The sequence below is a fragment of the Spermophilus citellus genome (assembly GCF_964194105.1).
Source record: "Spermophilus citellus genome assembly, chromosome: 13".
Classification (NCBI taxonomy): Eukaryota; Metazoa; Chordata; class Mammalia; order Rodentia; family Sciuridae; genus Spermophilus; species Spermophilus citellus.
In genome coordinates, this window is record NC_138193.1 from 21,422,930 (window position 1) to 21,446,343 (window position 23,414).

The 23,414-nt window shown below is 43.5% G+C and overlaps 1 protein-coding gene across 1 annotated transcript; it reads right to left on the bottom strand.

Moving 5' to 3' along the window:
* Window positions 1–15,566: 15,566 nt before the first annotated feature.
* LOC308633041 (ras-related protein Rab-2A-like) lies at window positions 15,567–17,483 on the bottom strand. Its single transcript, XM_081265484.1, has one exon. It carries the CDS (start codon window positions 17,435–17,437, stop codon window positions 16,799–16,801), a length of 639 nt encoding a protein of 212 aa, XP_081121610.1. The 5' UTR covers window positions 17,438–17,483; the 3' UTR covers window positions 15,567–16,798.
* Window positions 17,484–23,414: the final 5,931 nt, after the last annotated feature.

Consider the following 23,414-nt stretch of genomic DNA (forward strand, 5'->3'; position numbering starts at 1 on the left):
TGAACTTTTTATATACCTATCCTAACTCCATCCATGTGGGAAGTGGCAAAGGGCTCATTTCCTGAGGCCCCGGTGGAATAGAGCAGCATGCAATTGTAATTTTCTACCTCATCTGTGGGCTGCCTCATGGACTGCTCTCTCTATCACATGACTCATGTAGAGAATCAGATGTGACTGCATAACTATTACTGTCCTTGAGGGAGTTTACCTGCAAATGGGATATTCTGTCAAGGTATAGATAGGTAACAGCAGACATGCTTGAAAACGAGGTGTCTGCTGTCCTTAGGAGGACTTGCCTGCAAGCGGGATGTTCTGCCAAGTGGGCTAGGAGGGCGCTGAGAAAATTTTTATTATCTGTTCCTAACAAAGAGCAGAGCTCAGCATGCTCCAGGCCGAGAGAAGATTAGCCATGAGAAGTGGGTCATTTCTGATTTGAAAGTAAAACTTTTGTATGCTATGTTTAATTACCTAAAAGACATGATTTATTGCTGTTGGAAGGCTGCCTTCTTTGTTCAAAATAGTATAAAAAGATTGCTTGTATACAATAAAGCACTTTTTTTTTCTGCTGCTGCTTTGCTTGCTCTGCTTCTTCTTTCTTTCACATGCTGACCTGTGAGTGAATTACTGCAACAACTCAGAACTCAGACAGGGACAAGTGCAGGGCTCAGGGCTCAGGTGAGGGAACTGTGGACAGCAGTGGGGAGTGTCACTATATATCCTGGAATTGTGTGCCAGAGTGTTGAGCCCAAATGTGAGGACAGGCTACGTGACAGGGGACCTTCTCTAGGACACTGGGTTTTGCATGAGTGTGAGCTGCCGGCTCCCAGTTTGGTACATAGTATTTCAAATTCTATGCCATTTACCATAGGAACATCTCCACTCCTTCTAGATCAAAGCTCATGGAAAGACAATTGGAATTATTTACCTGGTCCTGATGTCAGGTGGTTGCCCGAGGTCTCTCCTAGGACCCAACCACCTTCCCAGGATGGACCCTCCCATTAAGCACCACAATCCTGGGGTCTCTCCATCCTTTTTTGGAGGGAACAATACAAGCTGTCTTTGTATAATTTCAAAAAGATCTTTTGTGTTCTTGTAACTTTCTTTTTCTTTGCCCCATTGATCTTTTTCTACTATGCAAGCAGTTGTACCTGAAATGTAGTGGAATTCACTATATTTTAACAGTATAAAACCATGACATACTCTTGTGTGTTAAAGTTTTCAGCTTCATGGCAGAGATTGCAGAATAAGTTCCAGCCCTCACATGAAGATAGGTGCACTTGAGCCAGAGTGTGAACCAGGTAATCATAGGGACCACACTTGGTAATCCTAGGGACCACACCATGCAGGAACCAGTGACTGCATGGTGAAAGTGAGCAGAATCATGTCAATCCCTGTGTGGAATCTGCTGTGGTGTGGAGTGTGCGGAGTGTGCATATTTCCCTTGTTTAGATCAAGGAGGGCACTGGGACATCTGGGGATGCACCTGAGAGCAGAGGAGGGAGCTCTGTGAGCAATGGGGACATCAACAGCAAGATCATCTTGGGCTCTAGGAGGAGCAGAGGCCCCAAGATCCCAGAATGACATTGTTCATTGAAAAATATTTTTTACCTCTGTAATGTGCAAAGTTTAAGCAGGCCTACAATAATTGATAACCTTATCAAATGATTCCAATGGAAGTCACCAGTTAATTGACCACAGTCTACATCCTGGAAGAGACAGTATCAACAGTGCTAAAATGCATGAACATTTCCATTGTATCCTCTCCCCCTTCCATGTGTCTGTCTGATCTGTCTCTAGGGGCTGAGAAACAAGTGGTTACTGACTCACTGACCAGTCACAGCTATGATGTGCTGAACCTCCCTTGAACAGCAGACTCCAGACTTCATCAGGGACCAGGCTCCTGCCACATCCTCACTTTGGAGGAGCATAGTCACCAACCTTCTTGTCCACCTCTACCTGAATCTGTTTTTTATTTTTAAACAATCCAAGGTAACTGTTTTGATTAAGTATATATATTGATATATATGTTAATCAAATATGTGTATAATATATAATAATATGCATAATAATATAAAATAATATATATAATGCTGATGCTCCACAGACCTATCACTAGAAAGCAAGGACACAAATCAATAAACAATCCAAGGAAACTAATCTGGAAGCCCTGGGACAGGAGCCATGATCTTATCCCATGGGAGACATATTTTTTCAGCTTTCTCCTGGGCAGCTAACACACTAGTCACAGGTGAACCTGCAGACCCAGGACCCCTAAGAGAAGGTATGGTCTGAGTAGGGGTCCTTAGGGGTCCTTAGGGGTCCATGGGTAGGTCCCTCCCTTCCACAGCACCTGCAGACCCTGGGGACAGAGACACAGGGTGCTGGTGGTGATTGGAGTTGCAGCACCTCTGAGACGTTCCCTGCTGCTCCAGATGGCATCCCACAGCCTTGGTCATTCCACCTCATACAGAATTTGAACCCCAGGATCAAAGGTACCCCATAATCAACATGGAACCCAGATTATAAGGGTTAGATGATGAGACTGGTTAGATCCCATACTAAAGCTAAGGGTTAGAACAACAGGCAGAAATCGAAAGAAACTGAGAAACAAAAACCTAATCAGATAGTGAGTTTGTGGATCCAAGGACACTAAGATGGCAAGTCACTGATGGGTCCAATCTGTTAGGGACAGAAGAAGGTTTTCTCCCTGGTGCAACAATGAAGGAGCAATATTATAGACAACTAGACAAACACACATGATCAACACAAGATAATTATCCACAATAACCAAACAGTCCGTCCTCCCTTCCCAGTCTCCAGACAATCTTCACAGCTTTTTGATCAGAGGCTCTGGGCCAAGCCCATGTCTGTCAGAAAACCAGCTAATCCAAACACCTACAAGGCTTTCTAATCAATCCTGGTGAAATGCTTCTCAGGTTTTACAGTTAACATAGTTGACACACCTCTGGGTTTACATTTATTTTAGATGAGACAGCACAGAGGATTTATCATAATCTGTTTGATACACCTAAGGCTTTAGAATCAGTCCAGTTGATATACCTTAGGCTTTACATTCAAACCAAAAGCAGAGAACAAATAAGGTACCTTTAAGCACATGTAGCTCCTTTTGTCTTCCTACACCCAAGACTCAATGGGTCACTACATAGGATCCAAACCCCAGCCAAAGAGAGATTTCCTACGACCAGAGGAGAGGATGCCTCTCTTTGTGTTTGTGGGGTGGAGGTACTAGGGGGAAGAGAGCCACAGCCTGGACACTGGAAGATATCTCACTGGGGCCTCCAAATATTAAGATGCTCTTCCAAAATCCCAAATAAAACTCTGGATCTTTCTGAAGTAAAAACGAAGGATTTATTTTGGCAAGGGCCAAGGGAAAAGAAACCAAACAGTTCTGCAACCCTCAACCCTGATCTGGGTGGAAAGAAAATAATAAGAACTTAAAACATAAAGAAGGGGGCAAGAGAGGCAATTGTATTCACAAGACACTTCAAAAGGGAAAAGTACTTTTTCTCAGAATTCACAATTTTAGTACATACTCAGGAAGGCAAGCGTGCATTAGCTTTATAGTTCACAGATATTGTAGTCAGGGTCCAAGTGGGTGAGGGTGGAGGACTGAGCTTCTATGCCAGTGGACTCATGGGTAGGGGGACAAATTCACAGAGGGTAAGGTGTCTGAACAAAATGGGGTGTGGCATAATTTTTAAGTCAGAACATAACATTATGATTCAGAATTCTATTTGTTTGGAACTGAATGTGAAAGTTGTGGAATCTGCTGAGTTAGGACACATAGGGACCTAAATTCACTAACAAAGTGCTTCAGGCATTTTTCAGGAAAATCCAATCTCTTGAAAGATGGATATGCTCAGAGGAAGGCAGCTTTTCTGGTGCAGGAACATTGTCATCAGAAGCTCATGATCTCTCACTTAGACCCTGTCCCCTCCCCTAGAAGCAGCATGTGATCTCTGAAGAGGAAAACGACTTCTTCACCTGTGTTTAAGTTGCCAAACCCATTTCTCTCCATCCAGCCAACAAGCAGTTGCTCCACTCTACTGTCTGCAAACTGCACTGCTGTCCCCTAGTGCAGAAGCCGGCCTGAGATGCCTGTCCCTGACCTCTTTTCCAGGTCACCTCACAGCCAGTTCTTTCTTTCTGCAAAAACTTATGTCACCATTTATACTTCTGTGTGTGCCAGGAAGTGAGCTTTTGTTTAGTGCTAATTGCTTTCATAGAAAAGATTCTAGTTCCCATAAATGGCAGAATTTGTACTTCTGGTCACTAGAAGAACAAGCCCCAGGAGACCACTCCTCATGAATCTCTGCAACAACTTCCAGGAGGACACAGTCCAATCTAACTCCTGCCCCTGAACCACAGCCAAGGGACTCACAGAGCTGCCCATCTTGGCTTTTATCCTCTCAGCAATGAGACTCCATGTGCCAAAGTACCGAATGCGATCTGTTCTTCTGAGGAGACTGGCAGGGGCCTGAGCTCTTCTGTCAGCTCCCCTGGGTCTTAAGATGCTTCACCCAGCACAGTCATGTGTTCATGAAAATAACAAGTGGGTCACAGGAGAGCCTGGTCAGTGCACAGTCAACATCAGGTGGGACAAAGTGCCCACCCTGCAAGTTCTCCACAGGTCAGTGGCTCAGCCTTTAGGGGTCTGTGACTCAGATTCATGGTTGCTCACTTTGATTGTCTCCTCCTGGCTCCAGAGATGGGATGGGTATGGTTTATAGCCCAGCTTTTCAGGAGCTGAGGACACCATCTTCCAGTTAAGGAAGAGAAGTGGTGCTTCACATGGTGCTTCATGTGGATTCAGACCACCAGCTGCCCTTCAGGATGGAGAGGTCCGTCCTTCTTCTTGGGGTCATGTGAGGGTGAGGTGAAGATCTGAGACCACACCCCATACATCAGCAGGTCTTCCTCAGACAGCTCGTCCCACATAACTGCAGTGCACCTATGACCAGAACATGGACATTACTGCCCTGTCCCATCCCGTCTCCATGGCATTTCACATGTGGCCAGTAGCCCCCTAGTGTCTTCTGTAGCAAATGATCCAGTGGAGACCTCATTCAGCCTAGGATGGCAGCCTCTGCTTCCTTGGATCTCATGGTCCTGTCACTGTTGAAGGTGCTGCACCAGTGGCCCTATATAATATCCCAACAGAGGACACAGTGTCCCTCAGGACTGACTTCTGCTCCTGCATCCAGCATTGTGGTCACTCTGCTTCCATAAAGAGGGGCCCCACTGGGCAGCCTCACATCAGTGGCCTTTCTAAAGATGGTGGGATCACAGGTAGACATCGAGGCACCAGCAGGTCATTCTGCTCTCTCTTGGCTCTCAGATGGCTATCCTCCTGCAAGTCATATGCTCTTTCCCTGGTGTCTCTGAGATCTAATTTCCTCTTCTTATAAGAAAATCAGTCATAGTGGATTAGGTTTCAACTCAATCCTCACTTTTGCATAGTTACCTTTTCCAACACCATGTCCATGAGATCAGTCATACTGTGAGGTTCTAGGGGACAGAACACCAACCTTTGAATTTTGTGAGGACTCAGCTCAGCCCTTACTAGGTAAGATGCTCTCCCCTTTTTATGGCCTCATGCCAGGTGGGACATGGCTTCATGGTCCTGCATCTTAATGATGGTCTCTTTAAGCCTGGACTTGGGGTGTCACCAGAGTTCTCCAATGTTTTGCTCTTTGTCCCATTTATAACTAATAAGAATGTGTGGAGAATTCTATTTTTGATTTATGAATATCTCTTTGTCCATCAAAATACTATTATGTACTAATGTGTTTGTGTGTTCTTCAATGGGTCATAAGTATTGTGATTATTAATAATTTTAGTACTCCAAATTCTCCAGGTTGGTCTCATTGATGTCCCTTGAAAATTGGTTTATAGCTGTATTTTGCTATGACCCCCTCAATATTTGGTTACATCTTGAGTTTCAGGATAGTTCTGGTTTCTATTTTTTCTATCCCAGACTTTGTGAATAAGACATTATCCAAATTTATGATTTCCATTATTGAATAGTAGTATGTAGGAATTATGGACTCTTTTTAAGATTAGAGGGTGAATTCTTCAAGACTCTAGAGGGTCATCCATTTATTACCCCATTTCTGTATCCACACAGAGACACATGATCATGTTCTATCTATAAAATACTTTGCTTCACATTCCCACATTTAATTACATTCTAAAACACAGAGTTTGCTTACATATTCTCTTGTCATATCAGCCACTTCTTTTTTTAACAGTACATCTCTTGAGTCTAATTGCAGTTCATTAATTTAATTATTTGAACAATTTCTCATTTTAAAACCAATCTCTAGGGGTCATCTTTGTAAATACCTACAGACCTCATGAGGGCAGAATGTACAGGGAAGATCATAGAATTGGGATTAGAATGAATATGGGAAGAAGAGGACCTCCTCCTCTGAAGACACTGGTTTCTGAGGCCACAAAGAGTGAGAGTCATAACCTGAACATTCAGGGGACATCAGGCATGGACATGTGCAATCACAAGCAGAGCTAGGAAGGGAGATTGTGCCCTTCAAGTAGGAGGTGAGGAAATCTTGACCTGGGCTGGTCTTGATTAACACAGTGGGCAGAGCAGGGACAAACAGAGAAGAGAGTTGGTGCAGCTAGAGATGGAAGATGAGGGAGGACAGGTCCTGCCCTTCTTATCAATCAAGACTCAACTTTTTTAATATTGCCTGTCTTCTTAACACCTAGATCACAAAGGAATCAGAGCAAAGAGTCAGCCATTATGGCCTCAAAAACAGTGATACATTGCAAATCCAAAAAGCTTGTAAACTTCCCACAATTTTGGGGATTTTGACCTAACCCACAACTTCTGTCATGGATGGGACAAAGCATGAACAAAACCTAAACGTTATCAAATAGTGTGCTACATACAGGAATTGAGATTGACACTGCCTTTGGCCCCAGAAAGCAGAACATTTTCTATTAGCAATTCTGATCTTCCCTGTCTAACCTGGGACTCAGGTCCTAGAGACTGTGCTGAGTGACTGAGAGGAAATAGCCCTGTAGCTGTGGCCAGCTCTGCTCAGACCTGCTGATTTGCATGTACCCACAGCACAGCCCACTGCCCTGAGGACTTCTTAATAGGCAGGTCACACCCTGTACAGGAGTCAGTCCCCATCAGGACACAGCATTGCCATGAGGGCCCCTGCTCAGCTCCTGGGGCTCCTGCTGCTCTGCATCCCAGGTAAGGAGGGACAGTACTGGGGATTTACTAATCACAGTGTGGTCAGTGTGGCCTGAATCTGCAGGGGAGTCCTCTTGTAAAATAAATAATTCTGTGGCTATTTGCTTTGGTTTCCAATAGCAGATATCAGATGAGACATTCAGATGACCCGGAATCCATCATGTCTGCCTGTATCTCCAGGAGACAGAGTCACCATCACCTGCAGAGCAGATCAGGACATTAGCTCTTATTTACCCTAGTATAAGCAGGGTAAATAAGAGCTCCTAAATGCCTGATCTATTCTGCAACCAATTTTGGACGAGGGGTTCCATCAGAGTTCAGTGGCAGTAGATCTGGTACGGATTTTACTCTCACCATCAGCAGCCTGGAGCCTGAAGATATTGCCACTTATTACTGTCAACAGCATTACAGTTCCTTCTCAGAGTGACACAGGCCATGACCTAAACCTCCCAGGAAGCAGAAATGTGAGGCTGGGCTACCCCAGCTGCTCCTGCTGCCTCCACCTGCTCAGAGCACTTCTTAAAGGCACTGAAGGTCACTGGCATACTTTGGTAGAAGAGCCCAATAGGACTTCTCAGCCCCCTGCCTTTCTTTCTGCCTCGTTAGACCCAGCAGGCAGAGATGATAGAGAATAGTCCATGATCACCAATCAGAAGTGATGGGCCACAATTGAGGTCTTGTTCAAAATAGGAGGACACAGCAGAAGGCTAATCTGGAGAAATGCTAATGAACAACCTGAAGACCTTGTTCAAAGGGATAAGCCCATGAGCTTCACCTGTGGGAACACTCAGCTACGTCCTTTGTCCCAGAGAGGCAGGAAAAGGGACTGTGGTGGTGAACCTGGATGAGAATCACAGGAAGGATTAAACCTTTAGGCTAAAAGGCACAACCTGTTGCCCTGACCACTTCTCAATGTCTGTTGAACATGCTTTGATCAGTGCTCAGGCTACAAGTCATATGACCTCTCATCTGGCACAGCAGAGTGGGTTTCACCTGCTACCAAACCTCCTCTCTGGTCTCAAGACTTCTTTTTCTTTTTGCTTAAATAAGTCCTACTCCATTTACTCTTCCCTTACATTAGTGTCCCTAGATTTTTCTCTATGAAGGAAGTGAGCAAGGCAGGGAACCCAGTCGCTCCTTTCAACTCTGGTCTCACCACTGGTGCCCCTACTGATTTAATAAATAAAAACACCATTGCAGCTTAGGAGTTGGGTTTGTAGAAAGAGTTGGATTTAAGTAGAAATTGGAAGTCACTGTATGTACTGAAAACAGGAAGTCCTCTAAAGCACAGGGAATGGGACTCTAAACTGCAGGCTCTCACAGTTTTCCATGAGTGCATAAAGATGCAGACATGAAAACAATACAGAGAGGGCAGTGGTGACAACAATGGAGGACCCTCTGCTCCTGGGTCAGAGCCCAGTGCATCTCTGCAGAGGCAGTCCTTGGAGCAACCATTGAAGATGGTAAATTGGGTCCACGTGGCAACTTTTGAAAGACCAGAAGATGTGATATGAAAGCAGAGGCTGGACATGGGAGATTCTCAGGTGCTGCCCAGAAGCCAGAGCTCTCCTTCCACTGAAGTCACAGGGCCACAGGCTTCTGTCCCATGGCCCTTGGACCTGTGTAGACCAGGTGTGGAGTTGTCAGCACCTCCCAGGTTATTCCCATCCTCAACTGGTTCACAGCTCCCTTGCAGGTGCAGTGGGTGTGGTGGATTCTTTCTCTTCTAGAGCCTACCTCTGAGATATGGCCCCACATGTAGCATCTGCACAGGAGTCAGAGAGAAACAGGTCCTAGGAAATGTGTTTTCAGAAGCCATGATGAGAATAGCAGTCACTCTCTGACTCCCAAAATGGTCACTGTGGGGCAGGCCCACCATGGCCATAGATAGGGACCCTCACCAAGGCTTCTGGTGGGCTCACAGGATTTATGTTTTAGTGTTTAGCAAGCCAATGATTTGGCTCCCAGGGTTGCTGTGTAGTCAAGTTCTGAAACCCTCTGGTTTAGTGTACACACTCAAGGGCATAAACAGTAACCTGATAGCAGGAGCTCATATGTGATCTTTGGCAGGGGCCTTCCTGGTTTGAACTTCATGTGAAAAGGTTCATGAAAATGGCTCAAGTGGTGTCTAAAGGCTATGGCCACCTCTGGTAAAGGATGGGCATCATTCCCACCTGCCTCCCATCCTCTTCCAACTGCCAGATGCTGGAGACTTCTTCCTGGACCTGAGCCTCACCTTCACCAAGACCGTTGCTATTTCTCAGCTTGGAAATTCTGTCAGGAAGGTAGCAATTGTGCATGTGCCTCTAAGTGCTGTGAGCAAGAAGGAATTATATTAAGAAACATTCACTAAGTCAGAGAATCCACAGTAAAGGAAGAAATTACAAGCAATATAAGAATCTCTTTCAAAATTAATGAGATTTTCTTGACCAAATGAAAAGCAAAACCTCATGTAAATATAGTGTTATTTTCCATCCTATTCAAAAGGTTCAAGCTGAACTGCATCATCTGCATAAATGAGAATTGTTCCAAGTGCAGAATTTCAGAGCCACCTAGAGCTGTTGAAAAAGAATCTGCATTTTAGAATGTTGAATAATTCCTACACATGAGACTTGAAAGTGTAATTTTAGAATGCAGTTATTTCAGATAGATTTGCTTATTTTCCAATGCATACATTTATGGAAACTCCTACTTAAAACCATATTAATAAAATACAAACTTTACTCATTTGTCTGTTGCTATAGCAAAATACCTGAATTATACAATTACTGTGTTGTAAAGAAAATAAATTGTTTTAACTCAGTTTTCAACCTTGAAAGTCCAAGGGTGGGCAGTCCCACAGGTTGTCTTCAGGTGAGAACCTCTGACGTGTGTCACAGTGTGGTGTGGAAGTGGGAAAGGCACGAGCTGCACACTGCCATGGTCTAGCCTGTGGTGTGGCCTACCTGTGTGGCAACCCACTCTAGTAAGGACTCGCTCTGTGCTTGAGACCAGCATTAATCCTTCCAGGGCAGCAGCTTCAAGGATATGTCCCCTTTCTACCATCTCCAAACTTCTTAAAGGATCAACCACCTCCTATCATGTCCACGCTGGGATCAAACTTCCAGGAGATGAACACCGATGAAAACCAATTGGGAACATTAGATACTACCCCCATTGTTACCTTATAATTAATATGTAGTAAACTTGAAATATTTTAGCATTTTTGCCCTTTAGCAGAGCATCAAGGGGACAGCATTTCTCATCAACTTCATCCACTACTCACCTGTCCTGCTGGTTTGGGCCCATGGGTGCTCCTGCACTCCTTCATGAGAATTCTGTGGATGTCCTGCATCATTCTTGTGCCAGAATGAATGTCACATTTACACATCATGCTAAAGTATACATTACAATAACAACAGGGGGGAGAACAGGAGCGTAGAGCAGCTCAATCAGGGGTGGGAGGAAGGGGGTGGGAAAGGACTGGGCAGGAGACAGGGCACAGTGTGACATCTAATACCTTACTGCTGTGTGTGCTCAGAATGTACTGCACCAGTAAAGTTGAAATCCTCGTTGTAGAAATGCTTAACTATTTATTATTTTCTATCTAGCCATTTAATTAAAATATTATTAAATTGAGTTTCATTATGAACAGGAATCAATTCATTAAGTTATCAAGAAAAGTGTGAATTAAGTCATAATTAAATAAAAGAGTAAAATACATATTTTTTTGAAAAATTAACTATATGTTCATAATAAAAAAATTGGTGCAGTCCATTTTGAGAATTCTGAGAACTAAGAGTTTAAACAGTCAAGGGTTTCTCAGTGTTTGGGGCACAGCAGTCCCTGGCTCCCTGCACCTGGCATATCCATAAATTGATCCTCCACTGAGTGGTGACAGGCTGTGGCTTAGAGAAGGTGGCCTGCTGCCCTCAGGGGCCTCTGGGCTCAGGATCCACACTGACTCCTGGGTTTGGAGGAGCCCCTCTGGAGGATGGGTCTCTAGTGTCACTAGGGACCTACTCTCAGCTCACACTGAAGAGACCTCCCTTTGGGCCCAGGCAGGAGCAGAGGGCTGGGTCTCTCCTCCTGGCCACACAGGGGTGTGTGTGCCACTGGGCTGCAGGGTCCTCAGAGCACAGCCTGGGGCTGGAGTGACAGGGCCAACTCTGCACTTGGCACTCTGACCCAAACTCACCCACACAGGTCCAGTGCCCAGCAACCTCCAAGCTCCCAGGGATCACACATGGGCTTGAAGCTTCATGGGCCCAAATGAACAGCATCTGTCCTTAGAGACAACACCACAAGGAACCCACATGCATAAGTCCCTTCTCTTTCAGTTGAGCCTGGTCACCCTAGAAACCCACAGGCCCCTCCCTACCTGGGCACAGGAGAAGTTAGTCTCACCCACCCTGATAGACCCTGGTAATGTGTGTCCAGGAAAGAGAGACCAGCTGTGTCCACTGTTCAGGTTGATGTCCACACAGAGCATGGTGAGCTGACCACACGAGCTTGAGAGTCTGCTGTGGACTTAGAAATGTTACCTTTCTTTTTCTTCTTCAGGCAACATCAGAAAATATTTTTGATCAGCAAAGAATTTATAAGATGTTTTATTATGTCAACAATTTCTGATATAAATTATCCAATCAGAGTGTAGACTTTTCATAGATTTTGTGTTCACTTCAAATAAAAATACCAGCATTTCCTAAAACTTTGTTCTATTAAAGATTACTTTGTGAGGACAACTTTTTCTAAACCTGATTTTTTACTAATCAGATGCTACAGATTTCTTTCTGCTCCTGGTTTTCCCACAATCCAGGTTTCCACAGTGGGAATGGGCATGTGAGTTTCCCAGGGCTGCTCAATAAGCACCACACACCTAGCCTTACTCAGAGGAGTTCACTCTCAGCTCTAGAGGCTGCAAATCTGGAGTCCAGGGGCAGCAGGCCAAGCTCTCTCTGCAGTTGAAGATGGGCCCCCTTCCCTGCCCCTTCCAGGCTTTGCTGGCTCAGGCCCTGTTTGCCTGGTAGCAGCTGAACCCTAGGGTCTGCCCAGGGTCTCTGTGCTCTCCTTTTCCCTGTGGGCTTCTGTTTGTGCACTGTGTACTCCTGTCATGTCAGTAGTGGCCTTCAGTTGTCCCCTGTGCTGTAGGGTAACCTTTCCTAAGCACCTACTTCTAATAGCTCTTTGCAATGTCATGTCATGTTGTGATCTACTGAGTGATAGACTGTCACCATGTTTTGGGGACAACACAACTAAACCATGGCACTAGGTAAAACTAATTTTTTATCTGACACCTATTATAATAGTTCTTGGGAATTAATTCTAAGATTAATAATTATGCACATTTTCTTTGTTGTTGGTTTCCTGCTTCTTTCTTCCCGACTCTGTCACTAGCATGGCTAATTAGGAGGCCCATATTTTCAAGAGAAGACCAGGAATAACCTTGTTTAACATTATATATCAGTTGGAAGAACACCAAATTCATAGAAGAGAGGAAAACATGAGGGTATATAAAATGTTCAACTAGATAAATGTGACACGTTGAATTCTACAGCTCTACCACATATTTTGTCAGCAAATCCTATTGCTGCAATTGAATTCAGGGTGAAGATCAATGTCACCTCCGTTTCTCTGAGAACCTTTTCACAGATCTTACTATTGGGAATTTCCCAGAGCATACACAGACCAAGCTTCATTGATAAACTTTTTTAGCATCATATTTTCTCTTAGATCCTTTGAACTGTTTATTATGAAATTGAGTGTATATGACCAGAAAGTTTCATGAAACTACATTCCTTCAATTGCTGCAGGATTCTGAGTTCAGAACAAGAGGAATTTGACATTGGTTCCAATCTTCAGGAGGTGTGAGACTCAAGGTGACCTGCAGTAGGTTGTCAGGTGATCATCTGAGCACTGATTCTACTATTTCTTATTAACTTAAGAGGGACATTTGGACTGTCCTTGAGCAACTCTGGGCAAGCCTCCTGCTCCAGAGGGACAATCATTAAATAAAGTCCTAGAAGATGCCAGTGAGATTCCCAAGAAACTGAGCCCTGACAACTGAGGGTGCCATCCTTGCCAGTCATATACTATGTGTCCTTCTGAGCTGATGACTCATGACTGTCACTGCCCCACACACAGGCCAAATGAGAGAGACAGATTATCACCAGAGCAAGGAAGCAACAGGACCTCTGAGGGTATCTGGCTCTAAAGGGTAAAAAGACTCCTATGGGAAGATCCTTTTCCTATGAATCATGGGAAATTAAGAATCATCTATTACTTCTAAATATCAGAGAAAAATTTCTTTCTCCTTGTCAGGTTCTTTTGACTTTTGGAAGGACCCAGGGAGACACCATTTCCAGCACTTGTGACATGGTGATATGAGCCACCACAGGAGACTTAAAAGAGCTAAAGCAGGTTGGTTTGTGGGGAGGAAACTTCCTTTGTCAGTTCTAGTGGGTGTGAGGTATCTTCCTTCTCCAGGTTACATGGGAGGGAGTCAAACCACCTGGCCATTCTCTCCCCAGACATTGCCCTGGACACACTGTCCACTTTCTCATGTTGGGTTCTGTATTGGTGCTTTCTACTGAACTCACTGTGTCTTTGGCAAAGATTTTCTCTTTTCCATCAGATCCTCTGCCTGCTACTGTAGGCAGCATGGACTTCATCTCCTTGATTTTCTTCCAATCACAGAAGACATTTTGTGATATTTATTCTGAGAACAGTCCACACCTGCCATTGGCTCTTTCCACCCAGCTGTACCCACCAGGGCATTTGCATGCTGCTCCCTGGGGCAGGCCTTCCTGCAAGGCTGACATAAAAGCTCAGCTCTAACCTGCCCTTGACTCACCAGGACTCCTCAGCTCAACTTCTCAAAATGAGCCTCCCTGCTCAGCTCCTGGGGCTGCTGCTGCTCTGGATCCCTGGTAAGGACAGAGGGGATGAGGAGGGAGAAGGGGGAGTGGGTGAGCTCAGTGCTTCCTACATATGAGCTCTGTACATATTAGTTGTGTGGGTGTCACTGCATAGTATGGGGCATGTGATGTTCAGATCAATTAAAGGAGAGAATTTTTTAGAAGGTGTGTAACTATAACTTGTGTACTGGTAAAGACAAGGACATAGAAAAAGGAGAATGATGTGTTCAACCTGTAGACAGGCATTGTGAACACAAAACTCTATCTTATATGACATAGAATATTTTTGGATAGGGATCAAAACTACATACACACAAAAGCACGATTGATTTAGTTGAGAAAGGAAGAAAAGAGAAATCATGAAAATGTTTCATAATATTGTGCATAAACTTTCATTTCTGTCATTATTTCAGGATTGAGTGGGGATTTTTTCCTAACCCAGACTCCCCTCTCCTTGTCTGTCACCTCTGGACAGCTGTCCTCCATCTCCTGCAAGTCCTGTCAGAGCCTCCTACACAGTGAAGGAAAAACCTAATTGAAATGGCACCAGGGGGCTGGGGATGTGGCTCAAGCGGTAGCGTGCTTGCCTACCATGCATGCGGCCCGGGTTCGATCCTCAGCACCACATACAAAGATGTTGTGTCTGCCGAAAACTAAAAAATAAATAATAAATAATTATCTCTCTCCTCTCTCACTCTCTCTTTAAAAAAAAAAAAAAAAAAGAAATGGCACCAGAAGAAGCCAGGCTAGGCTCCAAATCTTCTGATATATAAGGTTTAAACACCATGTCTTTGGGGTCCCAGACAGGTTCAGTGGGAGTGGGTTAGGGACAGATTTAACACTGAGAATCAGCAGGGTGGAGGCTGAGGATGCTGGGGTGTATTACTGTGGGCAAGATACACATGTTCCATTCACAGTGGTTCAGCCCGGAACAAAAACCTCCCTTCCTGGTTGGCCCAGCTGCCACATGAGCTGCTGGTCTGGGCAGTAGCTCAGCAGATTGTCTGAGAGGAAGAAGCTGCAGCTGAGGGCTCTGGGCCAGGAGTGCCATGGCCACAGCTCAGTCACCATCTACCAAGGTCCCACCAGCTGCACAAGCCCTGGGGTGTCACTAGCAGGAGGGAGATTTCTGGGGAAAGGAGTTGGAGAGCTCCACGTTGAAAGTAAGTAAGCTGAAGAGGCCCTAGAAACCTTGCAAAAATACAGAATTCTTCTGTCAAAACAGATTAAAAATTTTAAATCATTAGTGTAATTTTTATTATAATGGTGGTCTTTGTTTTCCACAGCATTTTTAAGAAATATATTAATTGTTATTATCCTTTTATGTTGATTCATGCACAACAAAAAGATGCAAATTATGACATTAGGGATAATGGGGCATAGTATTTTCATGATATTTTTTTTTCATAATAAAAATAAAGGAACACTTTTATACATAGGATTTTATTTTGCACTGCTATAACAATTTCATTATAGACCAAGGGAGAAAAAGAAAAAAAGGATAAAACTACCACAGAGTAAATTACTAAAGCTTTTCTACTTTTAACAGGATTTTCCATCTGGTAGATTTATTGTCATATCCCCTTCAAAACAGACAAGATGCTTACCATATTTTAAAGATTACAGGTTGCCACTGAAAGAAAAATTTTACACAGTCACTGTACATCAAGGTTGAAAAACTGTCCTGCGTGAAAAATATACTTAGAAATCATGTGAATAAAAGAAAAAGAAAACATTATTGTGTTTAAGGAAAGATTAACGTTCTCATAATGTGCCATCTAAATGTGGATACTCATTCTTCTTGGAGTCACTTAGATGTAGGGATCGTGCTTCTGCCCTTTCCACTCATTATATTGTGTTTTTATCCAACAGTATTCATTAAGGCAAACAAATCCTTTTCTGAAGAGGTCTCAAGGAAATTGTGGACAAATAGCAAACTTTTGGCATTAAAACAGATTAACACATACATAGCCTTTAGTAATATACATTAAGCATATTTTTCTTGGACTAGTGACAAGAAAAGATGAACATGCTTGTTAACAATGTCAAAAAGTTTAAAATTCAGTGTCCAAGCAATTCCTAACAATGCTTCTGTAGCTTTAAGCTCTAAACAGTATAGAATTTATGCAAATGCATTAAAGAATTCAAGCTTGGCAAATTACACCCAAGCAAGTTATTAAACTATATATACAGAAAGTAAATGATAAATACAGAATTAAAAGAGTCCTTCTGTTTTTCCTTACAGTCTTGAAAATTGACAAACTTTCTGAGGACAGTTCTATAATATTAAACATTAGGTAACCACAGGTGTTGGGAAACCTAACTATACAAACCAATTTAAAATACTCAAGATGACTTCGTAGTGTTTAATACAATTCAGTTTGTAGTTAAGGGCACAAGACAACATTTAACAAAAATAATCACATCAATTGACCTAGAAATCAAATGCAAATAGATATGAATACAATCTCCAAAATCTGTCTTTTTAAGTGAACATGAACCATTTATTCAAAGTTATACAAGAATTTGAAGGATTAAAGTCTTCTGTGACATAAAGCCATTTCAAATAGTTTCATGTCTCAGCTGAGCAGGAGGAGAGAAGGTGAAAAGAGTAAGTGAGTAGCCCCATTTGGGCAGCTAGACAGTAAAAACAGACTCAACAGCAGCCTCCCCCAGCTTGCTGTCCTCCCTGATTGCCTGCGTGTGTTGCGTTAGTAGCAGCATGCTGAGGGCCAATTTTAATGCCATTTGCCTCATTATTAATGTCAAAGACGCCTTCTTGGATTTTTTCATAAATTTCTTTTGCTGTATTAATAAATGCCTCTTCTACATTGGAAGCAGTCTTAGCAGAAGTTTCCATGAAGATAAGTCCATGTTCTCGTGCAAAAGCTTCACCTTCTTCTTTTTTTACTTCTCTTCTAGATTCTAAATCAGTTTTATTTCCAATAAGCATAATGACCATGTTGGAATTGGAATGCTGGCGGGCATCTTCTAACCAGGTTGTCAAGTGGTTGAATGTATCTCTCCTTGTAATATCATACACTAGTAAAGCCCCTGCTCCACCTCTGTAATACGACCTTGTGATGGAACGAAAGGACTCCTGCCCTGCCGTATCCCATATCTGAAGTTTTATCTGTTTTCCATCAATTGTTATCATTCGAGCACCAAACTCTACACCAATAGTGAGGTCATGCACTGGCTGAAACCTCTTGTCTGTGAACTGTAGCAATAAGCATGATTTACCAACACCTGTGTCGCCGATGATGATGTACTTGAAGAGATAGGCGTACGCCATGGCGGCGGCCGCTCGGTGCCAGGGCACACGGCTCCTCCTCCTGCTACTCTTTTCATGATATTGAAGTTAAATGGTGAACACCTTATTTTAAGGTTCTAAATTTAGAGTGATATATTTCAACCCAAATTTATAAAAACAAAGAAAACCAGAGAGCTATCATAAAAACAGAAAAAAGGAAATGGGAAGGTAATCACAATATTTTACCCCCATAATCAACTCAAGAGAAAGGAGGTTGTAATGGAGGAGGTCGATGGGAACAAATGCAAGATCAGAAAGAAAGCAAAGAAGAAGAGCAAACACTCTGCCTGAAATTTGCAGAATGTAGATAGATTAACTTCCAATTGAAATATGTGGACTGGCAAAACAGATTGAAATTGCATATATACATGCTGGGTTATATAATCTCACTTTAGGTTTCAGAACAAGCAAAAATACAGAGTTCTTCTGTCTAAGCAGATTAAAAAATACATCTGTTAATTTAACGCCACCTCCATTCTCACATCTCCAGTAAAAACATGGAGAAATACTAAGCACATACTGAGCAAAGACAGGAAAAGAGCTTATGCTACTGTTAGACATATTTAATTTTGTCAAAATTGCTTGAGGAGACTAAGGATGTCATTAAACAATGACAAGAGGATCAATTCATGAAGAGGATGAAACAGGTACAAATATAAGCACCAAACATCAAAGCTCCAAAACACTTTTAAAAACAGTGACAGATATGAGGGACAGACAGACTCCCATGTAGTAATAGTGCAACACCTCCCTATGGTACTTTGAATAGTCCACTGGAAATCCAGACAGAGGACAAGTGATAAAATAGAGATCTTTGGCAATGTAATTGCCCTAACACACACGGAGAGAGGATTCCACCCACAATGGCATGCTACATGGTTGCTCAAGTGCCCTTTGAACGTTCTCCAAGATCCTGCATATGTTAGGCCACAAAACAAATGTTTATATATTGATAAAGATTTAGGAAATGAAACATGCAAATTATCTACTGTCATAAAAATGATATTTAGTTACAAATTAACAGAAGAAAGTGAACTTAAAACATTCACACATATTAGAAAACATAGCATACTCAGACATAAGAACTGGGTCAAAGTATATGTGTTAATGAGCTCTTCATTCCTGGGACCAAAAGACAGACATGAACAACTTAGAGAAGGAAAGGTTTGTTTTGGCTCATGGATTAAGAGTTTTTGTTCATGGTCAACTGGCTCTATAGCTCTATGCCCCAGGAGAGGCAGAACATCATGGCAGGGAGAAACAACTTAGGACATGACAACCAGGAGAGAAAGAGGAGGGGAGACACAGGAAGAACAACTCTTTCAGGAGATGCCCTTAGTGACCCACCTCTCCTGGGCATGCTCCATCTACCTAGAGTTACCATTGAAACACCCCATTCAAACCAACATGAACTGATTATAGCTTTAACAAACTGAATTTTTCACTTCTCAAGATTCCGGGAACAATAGAAAATATTGGGGGGATAGGTCACACCCAAATCATAAATTTCCACTGCTGACCTCCAAAAGCTCATGTCCATGTCACAGTGCAAGATACATTTAGCCCGTAATCAAGAGTTCCATAGACTTCACAATGTCAGAATTACCTAAAAGTCCAAGTCCAAAGTCTCTCCTGAGACCCAAAGTAAACTCTTAGTAGTGAGTCCTTGAAAAAGTCAAAATCAAGTTGTATATGTCCATTTTCCAGTGGCAGATTGTCAACATTCTTTTTCCAAAGGAAAGAAATAGGACTATAGAAAGAAGGGGTGGGACCACTCAGGACTATAAAATCCAGTTGGGCAAACCCAACCTGTAGCCCCCTGTCCAGCATGTGGGCATGTGGCACAGTGAAGTTCTGTCCAAAGGGTTGATACAGGGCCCTGCCCCTGTGGACTTGCTGGCTGAAGCACACATGGCCTCCCTTTCCACTTGTCTCTGATGGATTCAGAGTTTCCCTCAGCAGATGTCCCATGCTCTTGGCATCTCTCAGTCTCAGGGCCTCCACTCCAATGCCACCTCCTTTCTCACATCTCCACAATTTGTCTTCTCAGGGTTGCTGCAGGGACTCAACCCTGATGCACCCTGCCTGGCCTACAGGGCCTCCTTTGAAATCTCAGTGGAACCTCATGACCCCCAACTCCTGCATCCTGCATTCCTGCAGAACCAGTTCCATGTGGGTGAGGCCTATATCTGCCACCATCTTGAGCTGTCACCAAGCCTCCTGGGACCACAGATATACCACCCTCTTAGTGCCTGGGTGGATGAATACAGTGAAACACCCTCCTAGGAACCAGGCAAGCAGGGTGCCCCATGGTCTCTTCTCAAAGGAAACTCAATATTTTATACTCTTAAGGCTGAGATGGTTGTGTTCTTGCGAATTCCCAAGATAGCCTCAGGCCAGCTGTCCCATTGTTCAGGAGCACAGCACTTCTCATTCATCATGGCTGTGCTGAGTACCTGCTGTGCAGAGTCAGGACATTAGCCAGAACCAAACTCCTGACCCCCTGACCTGCACAGCCTCACCAATGTCATTTTCCTGTTCCACATCCTAGTTCATTTTCTTTGATAAAAAGTCATTTCAAATGTGCACTGAGAGGGTGCAAAGCTGTCATGTGTGCATGAGATTATCTGGGACTCCCTTAAGGGCAGATGCAGTGTGGGAAACCGGGATGCACTGGAGTTGCTGGGGCAGGTCCCTTCCCTTCCTCAGCACCCTGCAGAGGCTGGGAGGACAGGCACAGGTTGGTAGTGGGGCTGGAGCTTGTGCACCTCTGGAATTCTGCGTTGTTCTTCAGCTGCCTCAATTGACCAGCTTAATAGCTGAGCATGGAAGGTCTTCCTGGAAGTCCTTGGGAGGCCTGCAGCAGTTTTGGAAGGGTTTTGGGGTGAGAATCACAAGCTGATTTGGCAGATCTTAATAAAGAACCCCAGCTTCCCTCACACCAACCACTGCATCCTGTAGGGTCCCTCAAGCACCTTATCTGCCCTGCAAACCCCAACTTTAGCATCTCCTGTGAGCATCTAGATCCCAGCTGCTCTAATTCCATTATGTTTTCTGAATCACCCACAAACTGCTAGTGTTCTGTACTTAACTAGTTGAACTATTTACTGAGGCAAAGGATTACTTGAGTTTCTTACAGAATCTGGCCTAGTGATGGATGGAGGAGGATGAGTTTCATGAGTGAGGGAGAAGGAATCCACAGTCAAGCCTCTAGGTTGCCAGACCTTAAATCTCACAAATTGCTGTGCCAAAAATCTGCCACTAGATGGCGAACAAAGCTCACAAAGAACAAAACCTAGGGGTCTGAGCTCAGAGCCCTGGAAAAGCAGCAGAGATCCTGTGCCAAGAGGAGCACTAAGGCTGTTTGGGAGTATGTGGGAAGTGGGGTTGAGTGGTCCTCATATATTAAGATGAGGGCAAAGAGCCCACTGCAGGCTCCACTATGATGTGTAGCATCACATAGAAGAGGGGAAGAGAGGGGGAGGGGAGGCTGCAATGTCAGTGCTTCCCTCAGGCTGTCCCCAGAGTGATAAGCAATGTGTGGGTCACTGCTCACTCCACAGGGGCCCAGGTGGCCTGAGTACACCTGGAGCCTCCACGGGAGGCAGCACTGCTAGAGAGGGAGCCCATCTGTTGAGGATCAACTGCTCCAGACACAGGAACAGCAGCTCTGAGCCTGGTCTCTGGTGAACAGGACTTCACTCCAGAACTCCAGGTCCATGGCCCTGCAGAGTTGTTCCAGGTCCTGGAAGACAGGCAGGAACACAGATCCTCACCAGTGAGGCTGGAGCTCCAGGAAAGGCAAACATGAAGGAGATGGGGACCTCTCTCTCTTCACCCTCTGTGTGGGCTGAACCCAGGCCTGTGCCTACAGGGCAGGGCCTCCACCTCTGAGCTGCATGCCCAAAACAGTGTCTGTCTCCTAGAGGGAAATTTGGATTGTTCCCAGGTATTCAACCACTCCCCAACATGCCACAGTGGTCAGTGTTGAGCATTCAGGTCTCAGCCCTGGATACCTCTGCAGGGTGAGTTTGTGTGCAAATAACCCCTGGATCCAGAAATCTCCCATTTGAATCCCATCAGCAGACCATGCAAAACAAAGGTCATTCGTGCAGGAACAACTGTCACTCTCCCCAACAGTAGTCCATGACAGATTTTTCTTAAAAATCTGCCCTCAAATTCATGTCAAAAATAACATTTTATCTTATTTGTTATTTTTATAAATTATAATGGCTTTTCATATATTTATTGTATATTTTAATTTTCCTTCTGTGATTTGTGCATTCCTGCTCATGACCCATTTTCTTTGATTTGTTTATTTTTATTATTGATTTGAGGTGCTCTCTGTGAACTATTGATACAGTCCTTTTCTATATAATGAACTATGTCCTGTTAGGGCACTACTTGTGTTTATCTCTTTTTAGTGTATGTTAAAATATTAAAACTTAATGTTTTAATATACTCTATTATCTGTAAGTTTTTTTTGATAATGAGTATTAAACCCAGGAATCCTTAACTACAAAGCAACATCTGCAGCCCTTCTTTTTTTTTTTTTTTTATTTTGAGACAGGGCTTTGCTAAATTGTGGAGGCTGATCTTGAACTTCTGAACCTCCTCCCTCAGGCTTGCATGTTGCTAGGATGACAGGTGTACACCACTGCACTTGGCTTATTACCTGTATTTTTTTCATTTAAATTTTTAGTTGTAGGTGAAAACAATACCTTTATTTTATTTTTATGTGATACTGAGAATCAAACCCAGTTCTCATGCATGCTAGGAAAGCTCTCTAGCACTGAGCCACAACACCAGCATGTGTCATCTGTATTTTTAAAAAGTGGTTATGCTGTTATTATCTACAGTTAACCTAATATACATTTTACTTGATGCTAGAAATTCCAAATAAAATATAAGTTAATAACATGTTGATTTAGTAATTATATCTTACATTCAAACAGACAGTTTATCCATGTGTATGGCACATGCTCCTTATCTTTCTAACCGTCATGGACTCTGACTCTGGAAAGACTTTGAGACAGAAGGTTCATTCACCTTCCTATTGGTGTCAATCCCCAGGACCATGGATCATGTGCTGAGCTCAGCTTCCCCACAGAGCCAAGCCCAGGGCTGAGCTCCTGGTCTTGGACTCTCACCTTGGCTGTGGGATCAGAGCTCCTCCACTCAGCACCTAGAGCTGAGGAGAAGTTCCCTCCCTGGCTCACCCAGCTAGGAGGAAGTGTAACACCTACATGTTCCCTACAGGCAGAGTTGAACATTTGGAGACATGCAGTCCAGACTCACATTGCTCACATCCAGTGTCCTCATGCCTCCAAGACAGGATGAACACACTCTGGCGTCTCTACCCCTCAGGAGGGTGCATAGAGGGTCTTTGTGACTCAGAAGAGAGAATAAGTATATTTAATCAGCTACATATTGATAATGATACTCAGAAAAGAAAAATGGATAGGCCATGGTGTGGCACATCTGAAGTCCAGCAACTTGGGAACCTAAGGCACGATTACAAGATAACACCAGCTTCAGCTTCTTAGTAAAGTTTTAAGCAACTTAGAAAATTTTAAATAAATAAATAAATAAATAAATAAATAAAAATTGCTCAGGATGTGGCTCAATAAATAAGTGCCCCTGGCTTCAAGTCCTAGTGACAAAAAAATCAAATTTTTCAATTTTTTTATCCTCTTGCCCATCATTGGGCTCACATCAAGAGTTTGCCTTGAACTTTTGGACATGCAGGAATTGTTTAAACTATGGGGATGCTTTCATATGGATGAAATTCGTTTTTGCTTGGTGAGTCACACTTTAAGCTTCAGGGGTCCAGGTCCCGAAGACTCTGGTGTAAACTTCCATTAATGCAGGAATCTTCAGAGGTGAAATGATGAGATTATGAATCATGTACCCTCACTGGTGAGTTAATCCATTTAGTGGATTTATAGTTCAATGGACT

What these genes read in the sequence shown, in the direction of transcription:
- LOC308633041 (XM_081265484.1), bottom strand. Translation starts at nt 17,437, where the DNA reads ATGGCGTACGCCTATCTCTTCAAGTACATCATCATCGGCGACACAGGT.